The 11,525-nt window shown below is 29.1% G+C and overlaps 1 protein-coding gene across 1 annotated transcript; it reads right to left on the bottom strand.

Moving 5' to 3' along the window:
- Positions 1 to 4,388: 4,388 nt before the first annotated feature.
- On the bottom strand, positions 4,389 to 7,076 carry LOC110662636 (ABC transporter G family member 5). The gene is made up of 2 exons (XM_021821677.2): positions 4,884 to 7,076; positions 4,389 to 4,625 (listed from the first exon to the last, which is right to left on the bottom strand). The coding sequence occupies exon 1, from the start codon at positions 6,851 to 6,853 to the stop codon at positions 4,979 to 4,981; it is 1,875 nt and encodes a 624-aa protein (XP_021677369.2). The 5' UTR covers positions 6,854 to 7,076; the 3' UTR covers positions 4,389 to 4,625; positions 4,884 to 4,978.
- Positions 7,077 to 11,525: the final 4,449 nt, after the last annotated feature.

Raw genomic sequence — 11,525 nt, 5'->3', positions numbered from 1 at the left:
GCTTAAAGTCCTATTGCCATTAGTTTTTAGCTTCTGGTCAAAGAAGAAAAATTGTAGCTCTATGTCTTATTGCACGTGGGGCAAAATTTCAGGTCATTCTGAGTTGTATAGACCAAGATATGGTCAATTTACTAAAGCTAGACAGATTGCACCTTTAGTGCAAAATTTGGTCAATTTTAGGTCACTTTTGGTTCGACAGTTTTTGTACCTGAACTTTTGCAAGCCATTTGACTTGGTTCTGGCCATTTATGGGCTTTTATGTCTTCATAAGAATTGTAGATCTATGTCTAAACTAACCATGATAAAAATTTCAGGTCAACTGGACCTGTTTTGAGTGAGTTATGGTCATCCCAAGGACTACTGTTCATATGGTAAAAAATCTGGGTTGCAAGGTTGCTATTCCAGATTTGGTCATTTTTAAGGTCAGTTTCTAGGTAGAATTTTGGCAACATTTCTACATGAAAGTTGGCCTATTTGGTGTCTAGTTTCACCCCCCCCCCCCCCCCCCACTGGCTTTATATCAATTGGGTTCAAAGTTTGGCACTTATGGCCCAATTTTGGTACTGCCTTCAATACACAACCTGCACAAAGCACATACACTTCCAATTTGATATTCCTTCTCCTCCTCATTACTTCAATATTCAATTAGTAACACTTCCATTTATATATTGTACACAATTCTAGCAACAATGTTGGGCAGAATATTCAAGTGCTCAATGCACATAATTCACCATTAAGTTCAACATTCACTTCCACCAAAATTCAACATATCTCAATGTCAATATTACACATACACTTCAACATAATCTTACTTCAATATCACTTACACTTGCTGCCCACAATTTAACATTAGCATATTTCATTAATAACTACATGTTCACACACAAATCATGGTTTAATAGGCTGCCAAACATGGCAGTTTGCCCAAAGCATTAAGGTTCCATTACACACCCTTAATTCAAGCACTACATGCACATACTTAAATTTTAACTTACTACTTCCTCCATTTAAGTTATTCAACCTTAGTTTCCATCCATTAGAGGTAAGAAAAATTCAACTATAACATATATTCATGGCTGCCAAAAATGGACCATTTCATTTCTCAAGATTTTCTTCATTTCTCTTCACCAAAATACTCACCTCAACCTAAACACAAGGTTTACTAAAGCAAGGGAGAGGTTTTGGACACTTACCACTTTTGAAGCTTAACAAAATTTCTCCAAATCTTGTTTTTAATATCTTACCCAAGGTAAGTAGGCAAGCTTTAATGAAAGAATCAAGAGGAAAGGATGGGTCGATCAATGGTGCATGGTGATGTAGGGAGTTTGGCCATGGTGGACTTCCATGGAGGTTCAATTTGGCCAAAGCTTTAAAGGTTGAAGATGAAGATGATAATGAGTGCAATCTGCTGTCCCAAAGCATATTTTAGTATCCCAATATTCAAGTTAGTGGAGCACTAAGTTCATTTTAATGTTTAATTAGTTAAAGTTTTCTTATTTGCTCATTTAGCTCCATTCTTTTACTATTTACATATTGTATCACAATATAATTTTTCATGACATTTCTCAAGTGTAATATCATTTATTTTTAATGGACATTGAGGTTAAAAGGCAACTCTAGGTGTCAAATAACCAAAATACCCTACTTCGGGTTATATTCCTAATTTTTCGGTAACACCGATTTTTGTTTGTTTCTCGATTTTTTTGATTTTCTTTGTACTAATTTATTAATTTTTCTTTGATATTTCTAGTGTCAATTACATTTCAATAAACCTTTATTTCTGCCTCAAAATTAAATTCCGAGGGTTTCCCGCAGTCCTGGGGTTGGCAATGGCCTTCCTAGTGCGATCACCCATCGCTGCGGTGCTGGCTCATTTAACTTAGCTTCATTTTCTCTCTTTCATTTTTCTTTGATTTTTTTGTATTTTCTTTTTATTTATTTCATCATTATATTTCTGTTTATTATCACTGAAGTGTAGTTTTAGACATCCTAACTTGCTTGGACTGTTATTTAGCCACTAGAGCAATAGAACGTACAGAATACGTACAGTGGGGATGTTACAACTCTTCCCCTCTAAATAAAAATTTCATCCTCGAAATTTACCTCAGGTTTGTTACAGCCCATAAACATACCTAAATGGAAATGGAACTGAGTCACTATGTACTTTGTCAGTGGTCTACCTCTCACTCAGAAGAAGCATGATGCAGTATGGGTGATTGTGGATAGGTTGACCAAATCAGCACATTTTCTGCCAGTCAGAACTAACTACTCATTGGAAAAGCTAGTAGAATTGTACATCAGTGAAATAGTTAGACTACATGGAATTCCACTTTCCATTATATCTGATAGAGACCCGAGGTTTACATCTAGATTTTGGAAGAAATTACAAGAATCCTTGGCACACAACTCCATTTTAGTATGGCTTTTCATCCTCAGACGGATGGACAATCAGAAAGAATAATCTAGGTCCTCGAGGATATGCTGAGAAGTTGTGTTATTGAGTTTGAGGGAAGTTCGGACAGATACCTTCCACTGGTAGAATTTGCATATAATAATAGCTATCAAGCTAGCATACAAATGGCACCCTATGAAGCACTGTATGGGAGAAAATGCAGAACACCTGTATGTTGGACTGAATTGGGTGAAGATAAGCTAGTGGGGCCAGACCTGATAAAATAGACAGAAGAAAAGATGAAACTGATAAAGGCCAATTTGAAAGTTGCCTCGGACCGACAGAAATCTTATGCTGACTTGAGGAGAAAAGATATTGAGTATGAAGTTGGTGAAAAGGTATTTCTCAAAGTATCGCCATGGAAGAAAGTGTTGAGATTTGGGAAAAAGGGAAAATTAAGCCCTAGGTTCATTGGCCCGTATGAAGTTATTGAACGTGTGGGACCAGTAGCCTACCGATTAGCCTTACCACCTGAGCTAGACAAGATACATAATGTGTTCCATGTCTCGATGCTCAGAAGATACAGATCAGATCCTTCACATGTCATCTCAGTAGAAGAAATTGTGGTACAACTGACCTGACATATGAAGAAGAACCAATTAAAATCTTAGCACGAGAGGTAAAAGAGCTCAGAAACAAAACAATTCCACTAGTGAAAATCCTATGGAGACACCACAAAACGAAAGAGGTAACGTGGGAGAGCGAGGAGAAAATGAGGCAATAGTTCCCTCAACTCTAAACTTAATCAAAATCCATGAAAAGCCCATGTGGAAAGCCTAACCCATAACCCAAATACATGACCCATATCCATGACTCAACATCCAAATCCAATAAATTATTTAAGAGCAAGAGTAACAACTAAGCCAAAAAATGCAGATACATTGAGCTAAAGGCTAGTGTTTGGATAAATAACAACATTTATTGGCTTGGAAGTTAGGAGAGCAATTATTGAAGTGGCTAGTCACCGAGAGTAGTTATGGCAACAAAGTATGTTAGTATAATGAGCGTGATCACTAAGCAAGGAGAAGCTATAAAAGAAGTAGCATATGCAACTTTTAGCCCCTCTCCATCCATTCAGCAACACAACAGATAAATTTACTTTACAATGTCAAATTCATAGCAAGCTCTTAGTAGATTTAGATAAGTTTTCCATTTACTTTTTCTATTAATTAATTGTATTTTACTTGTTCAAGCAATACATATTTTTAATTCAAATTCATTCAAGCTCTTATTTACTTTTGTTGCGCAATTTTGCATTAAATGATTGTGCAATACTTTTAGTGCAATCAAATAATGAATTTACTTTTCAAAGCATTGGCTTTATCATTTCAAGCAATCATTTACTTTTTCAACTGTACAAATTTACTTTTCAACCATAACAATTTACATTTCCTGTAAAGCCCTCAATTAATTTTTAAAATACACTCAATTTACATTTTTTTGTAATTGATCAATTTACACTTTCCTACAATGGTAGCACAAAAATAATATTGACAAAGCTTCCTAATAGAATCAAGGAGCTCTAGAAAAATTGATTCCTTTGTTTTTTCATACATAATCGATTTGATTAAAAATTAAAAAGTTGCATGTCACATATGAATGCTACTAATTCATATGACAAAAGACCATACAACATTTTGACACATTTCACTTTTTTTTTCTTTTTTTTTTTTAGCAAAGACACACTTCATGAGGTCAAAAAAGCATTTAATGTGCAAATAGTTACCAAGTTAAAAGTATGATTGAAATTTTATTAAAATTTACAAATAATAATTTTATTAAACCAAAAATTAAAATTAAACAATTTTATTGATACAAAATTAAAATTTAATGATATGAAACTAACCCTAAAATATAAACTATCTAAATCCTGTTATTCTGTTTTTATTTTTCTAGGGGAATAAAAATTACACTTGAATTATGGCAGCCCAGTTAATTAAAATAATGAAACTTTGTTATATTTCAATAATGATTTTAAATAGGAAAAATTTTTATATAAATTCAGTTTACCAATATACAAACAGAAGGATGTACAAAAGGGAAGTAATCGAGATACCGCTAAAATGTTGTCCAAGAGCAGAAATTCTTACCTAGATGAGATATTATATCAAGTTTAAATCTGGATCTATCGAACTGGCAAATTCCTCATTAATGAAAGAGCTCCTTAAGCAACCTTAGTGGACAAAATGTTCATAAATAAATAAAAATAATAATTTTCAAACCTAATATAATAATTAATTAAAATAAGAAACCGAAAAACGAAATTTTTTCAAAATTATAAAATTTGGAGTTTAAATTTTAATTAAAGCCTAATAAATTAGAAAATAAAGAAAATAAAATAAAACAGGACATGATTAGTGAGAGAGAAGGATCATATTGATACAACATAAGAATATATTGGTAGATATTACATTCGTTTCTTTATTATTACCTGATATTTCTTTTTTGGCTGCTATCTTAAGTAAAGTCCAAAAACATGTGAACCATCTTGTAAGCTCTCGTGAAGCAGCAAGTTAATTCATAAAATCAGAGCACCTTGAGACTTGTGAGAGAGCATCTACATCTAAGAATAACATATGAAATAAACCTATATACCAAGATGAAGCACACCATTGCCACCACATTTCTCCCCCTACTTTCCTCTCCATATCCTTCTTCTCTCAGCACATCTTCTCCTGTAACCATGCATGTCCCAAACATGTACTCCAAGCATTTCCCTGATTTTGAGAACTCGTTTATTAAGAACCCTTCAAATGGGTACTTGAAAAGTGATATATAATGCATGAACATCCAGTAATTTGGAATCCCATGGTTGGATATGAAGTACCCAGAGAACAAAAAGAAAGATCCCATCACCCCTGATATCATTGAATTTCCAACGATGAAATTAGGTACTAGAGCACTGATGCATACCACAACTGAATTGGCAGTGTAAAGAATCAACCAGATTAAGAGCATGAAGTGGACGAATGCTGTGAAATTTGGATTAAGGCCCACTAACCAGTATAATGGGATAGAGAATAATATGGCCAGAATCAGTAGAAATGGCAAGTAAACGAGCGCATTAGCGATTGCATAGGATGAGACTCTGTAGCTCCCACAAGAGGTCTCCTTCATTAGAATTTCCCTTTCTTGCAAGAAGATTGGTAGTGCTTCTGTTGTGCAAGAGAGCAAGAATGTCAATGTAAAAGCAAATAGGCCTACCCTTTCTTCTGCTCCTGTCAAATCATCTTTAACATTGGAAAAGATGGAACCTAAAACAAGCCCAGAAATCAACATTTGAATTGTCCTGCATGCAAAGAGCTCCTTGGTTCGAAAATTGTTCTTGGAAAACCTGTGGGTGAGGATTACAATCTCCTGAAAACTTGAATTTGCAAAACCGTAAGGAAAATCAATACCAACTTTGATAATTTCCTCGTCGACAACTTTGGCTTGCTGAAAGAGCTGTTGAAGAGTGAACTTGCCACTTTTACTCTCACCGTCCTCTGCTTTCGTGGTCTGGAGTTGGGTCGATACTGGAGTGCTTTCTGGCAGCTGCAGTTGTTGAATGGCTTCAATGGATTCGATAGCGAATTCAACAACATTGACATGAAGAGGAAGCTGCATCTCCATTGTCCTCAAATGAACTCCAAGCTGATCCACCGTCCCATGATGTAAAACAGACCCATTAGCTATCAGAAGTATTGAATTAAACAACTTCACAATGCGAAACCCAGGCTGGTGAATGCTTAATATTATGGTTCTACCTCTTGTTTCCGCCATAACCTTAAGCATGTCAATAATCTGTAAAGCAGATGTACTATCAAGACCAGAGGTTGGCTCATCAAGAATTAAAACTTTAGGGTCATGTATGACATCAACTCCTATCGAAACTCGACGCCTTTCTCCACCGGAAATCCCTCGAACCCTTTCATCACCCACACGAGTCATGGCTACATGATCCAGGCCCAGTTCTTGAACCAAGGACTTGACCCTAGATCGCAGTTGAGCTTGAGGAAGCCGCAGACGGAGCTTGGCACTAAACATGAGGGTTTCTTCCACTGTGAGGAGAGGAAAGAGGGTATCTCTCTGTGTTACATAGCCTGATATCTTCTTGAACTGAGCTCTATCGACAGGATTTTGATTGACAAAAATGGAACCATTTTGTGGGGTAAGTTTTCCGGCTAGGACTTCAAGCAAGGATGATTTTCCAGCTCCACTTGGACCAACAACGGCGAGGATTTCCCATGGCTTGGCTTTGCAATATACGCCTTTGAGAACATGCTTTTCTTGAAGATTCGGTTCGAGTTCTTGATCAATTTGTTGATCTTTGTTGAAGATTTTAAAAGGGTAGTTTCTTTTCTTGGTGGAAATCTTGTAGGTGATCCTTCTAGCTTCAATCTCACAACCTTGTTTCTCCATTGAAGAAGCCTTATTTGTTACCAATGGTTTTTGGCTACCTTGGTTTATTTGGTGGTTCTATCTCAAGTCTAACCAGTCCATTAGCTTACTCTCTTACTAATAAGGAAACAACATTTTTTGTGCTTTTGTCCTCCTCACCTCTGCTAAATAAAAAAGAAAATAAATTCAAAATTGTAAAACAATGAGTGGCTCTAATGGATTTAGCAGGAGGAAATTGAAATTTACTTTTCCATTCTCCAACTTGTTACAGGTTCACGTGAGATTGTTCTTCTTCCCCTTTTTAATTGTTTTTGACTTATAAATAATAAATTAATAAATGTGTTCATTATCGTCTCATTTAACCATTTGATTAGCTGCAGATCAGCTACACTGATATTATTGTCTACAACTTAAAAATTATTTTGAGGACTCGTTTACCAAACCCCACTAAAAAGTGTGAATCTCTTCTTGTAAAATTATAATATTACTCGTGCTTCTTTTTTCTATTTCTGGAATTCTCTTTTCATGGAATTTAAATTGGATAGTTCACGCTTATTATTATTATTATTATTATTATTATTATTATTATTATTATTATTATTATTCACAAATAGAATGTAAAGAAAATGAATTAATGGAATAATATGAAAATATAATAATTGTTTTATGTCTTTTTAAATGTGAACTTAAGGTTATTTTATGATTTTAATTTTTTTTATTGAACTTCAAATATATAGTCAAGAATAATTTATAAAAACTCTCAAAATTGAAAATTTTAGTTTTGCTTATTGTTATAGTCTAAGGTTTGAATGTGCATTTACATTCAAAGAAACAATTCACTGATATGAATTATCTTAAATTTTAAAGCTTGATCGTAATAAAATAATAAATAACCCTTAATTTCAAACTAATAGAGGCCACATTCAACTTCAGTGGAGACCAATTGTGTTTCAATATTCAAAAATTGTAAATTGTTTAACATTATTTCATTTTAGATCTCTTTCTTTTCTCCTCACTCCATTCATTATTAACTCATCACATTTTTTACCAAAACATTTGAATTTTTATATTAGGCATGACAAAATAATCTTAATCAATATCCTCTCATTTTATTTTTAATGGGCGTTACACGCACTCTTTAGCAAATATAAATTAATCTTATCTATTATTATAATATTAAACATATTTTTTAGCATTCACGTATCTGCCACAATAATTTCGTGAATATATTATATATTAGATGCTAAATATTTACTCTCGTAATATAGTTAGATTAAGCATAATTCTATAGAATTTACTTTTCACTTTGACATATACCTTATAATCAAATAACACACCTATCACACTTTTTTATTTCATCAAACCCATCATATTTTGATGTTATAAATTACATCCATTCATTACTCTTATGTTATAAATGTCATATCTTTTTATTTTAGAAAATATTAGTCCATTATTTTTGTTAGTATAAAATTAATATCCTATTCTTTTTTAAATTTTAAAATAACTGTTCTATTCTATTATCGTAGGCGCAATATTTTTTTTTTTTTTATAACTGAGCTAGGCATAAGAAAATTGATAATGCTTATTTTAAGGTATAATTAATTTTAAATAACAAAAATTTAAACTAATAATATGCGATATCCATTACAGGCTGTAGTTGTTTATTATTTATTAGAGGCTGTAGTTGGTTATCATTTATTAGAGGAATTTTTGTTTGCGCTTGCTAAAAATTATTGAGCTTTCAAGTACGATTACGTACCTGATCTTCTTCCCGCGCTAAAACTATATATTAAAAAAGTAAAAATTATTATTTAATCCATACAATCCATCAGAAACTAATTATTTAATATCTATATTTAAATAAATATATATATATATATTATTTAATTATTATATTTTACTTTCATTAAATTATTTAATTATTTTATTAATTTTTTTTCTTAATTAATATTATCAAATTATTATTTAATTCATCTATCTTAATAAACTTAATTAATTAATCCCTTATTTTTTATAAAATTTATTAGTTAATTTTTATAATTTAATTTTATTAACTACTTAATCCAATAATTATTTTTTATATCTAGACTATCTTAATCCTCTCTCCCTTATTTTTATCTCTTTATGTTTCTTCTTCTCTACACTTATATCCTCATCTTATCATTCTCTCTCTGTTTTTATCTTTTGATAAAAATAATACAAGCTATATATATAAAAAGGTTAATCAATTTCTCTAAATCTCTAAGTAATAAAAGAAAATTATTTCTTAGCAAAGAAAATACAAAAATTTTATTCAAGGAATTAAATGAAGATACTTGAATAATTTAAAAAAAATTAATTTAAAAAAAATATAAATTCACATTGAGTCCTCACGTAGCAAAATTTCCATTATTATCTAAGAATATATTTTTTAAAATATTATATTTTTTAAAATATATGGACTAATCAATTAATTTTATTAAATAAATAAATTAAATAATAATATTTTTTAAAAATAAAATTTAATTAATTAATTTTATTAAAATAAAAGGACTAAATAACTAATAAAAAATTTAATAAAAAAATTAAAAAATTTAACAGAAATAAATTACAAGAATTAAATTATATGTTTTCAAAAATATAAAAATTAATTTAATTAAAATATAAAAATTAAATAATAATTTTTCCTATAAAATAAAAACTTTGTTTGATTTTGGGAAGTAGAATTTAAATTCAAATCAAATGTGTAAAAAATTATAAAAATAAAAAGAAAAATAATGGTATTTTGGAAGCATATGCGGGAAAATGAGAAGAAAAATTGTAACCAAACCATTCTTTTGTGGCTGAAATAACAATAGACCATGGTAGCTATAAATCTATGAAAGCTACTTCTAGACTTGCAATATCTTTTCATGTAAAAAATTAGATATTAATATTCAGACTGGCAGACGCACTCAACTATTAATTTGCAATTTTTTTAGAATGGGATTTGATCTGACCGATTCAATTGAAAACATCAAATCAACCGCTGTTTTAGTTAATTTCATTAAACTTTTAATTTATTATATAATTATTTTTATACCTCTTAAACTAAAAATTTAATTTTTAAATATTTTAAAATTATTTTATTTTATTTTTTATAATCAAATCAATTTCAATAATGAACATTATTTGAATTTTCAAGCTGAATCCTATCACTTTTTAATATATTTTAATTATATAATAAAATTATATATAATACAATAAGGTAATATTTAATGAAATTCAATAACTAATCTAGTAGATTTAAATTTGAATTGCTACTCTTTTATTTTATTTATTAATTAAAAAATTATGATTTAATTTTTTAATATTAAAAATAAAAATTAATATTAATAAATTTAATTTTAACATATATTTTTAAATAATTTCATTTTTTTATTAGTTTAAAGAGAAATTTTGAACATATTTAAGTCTGATATAATCCATACACAAAATCCAATTCTCTTACAAGAAAGGCCTTAGGATGTGACCTTAGAACCAAAGAGGCGGAAATTAATGGCTGAGCCAAAATGATGACACCTCAGGAATCTTTTGTGTGGCTCAGAATTAATTCATAAACAAATTCTTCTTTTTGTGGCCCACTTTTTTCGTACGAGCCTTCATTTTATTTTATTTTAATATATAAACTTTTTTTTTTTTACTTTTTGGCTTCTTATATTTTGCATCTTATTTATTGCAATTATATTAAAATAAAATAAAATTAAATTAAGAACTTTTATATATATATATAATTCATTAATTTTAAGAGCAATTTAATAATATGAAGTATTTAGTTTTTAAATCAATTAAGGAGTGTATTAAGAAAATTGTAAACAAATTTTATTACTTTAGTTATATTAATTATATTTTTTTAAACGAAATAAAAATAAAAGCAAATTTTTTTTTGAGCAAAGGAAGTATAAAATTTTAATTTAAATAAATTAGAATAAATTTTTATTTATTAGTTGGATTGACTTTTTTTTATTAATTTAAATGTTTTAAATTAAAACTTTAGAACTTAAAAATAATTTAATATCATTGAGCCTGAATTTATTAATATTATTACTTTAATATTGTAATAAATTTCTTCCTTGATACAAATCTTAATTTTCTCTACCTGTCATCTACCAGGAAAATAGTTTAATTTGATGAATACATAAACGTCTTTAATTAATTAATCCTAATTAAATTTTTAAGACTTACTTGATATAAACTAATTCTTGAAAAAGTTAATTTTGCCTTTACTTTTATTAAATTACTATATTTAAATATGTATTTTTCTCAATAATAATTTTAATAATGATATTAAAGATTTTAAATATGCAAAAAAGATATTTTTAATTTTAAATATTATTAAAAATAAAATTTAAATTAATAACATTTAAATAGTTTCCTATACAAAATCTTAAATTATTTTCAATATTTTCTATATAAAATTTTAAAATTGAAAGCTAAGCAACCATTGTCAATACGAAGGTTCTGTTTAGTAATATTAATTATTTTAATTATTATTAATTATTTTATTAATTATTAATTATTTATATAATAATTTTAAAATAAAAATGTTTAATAAAAATAATTATTATATTAATTATTAAATATAAAAATAGTAGTATCATCTCATTAGTTTTAATTAAAATGTTATTTTTATTTTTTGAAAATTAAAAGAAATAATTTTTCATAAATTACT

Source organism: Hevea brasiliensis, chromosome 10 (assembly GCF_030052815.1).
Source record: "Hevea brasiliensis isolate MT/VB/25A 57/8 chromosome 10, ASM3005281v1, whole genome shotgun sequence".
Lineage (NCBI taxonomy): Eukaryota > Viridiplantae > Streptophyta > Magnoliopsida > Malpighiales > Euphorbiaceae > Hevea > Hevea brasiliensis.
This window is presented reverse-complemented; position numbering and strand designations above follow the sequence as displayed.

Coding starts and splice junctions, on each gene's coding strand:
- LOC110662636 (XM_021821677.2), bottom strand. CDS start 6,853: ATGGAGAAACAAGGTTGTGAGATTGAAGCTAGAAGGATCACCTACAAG.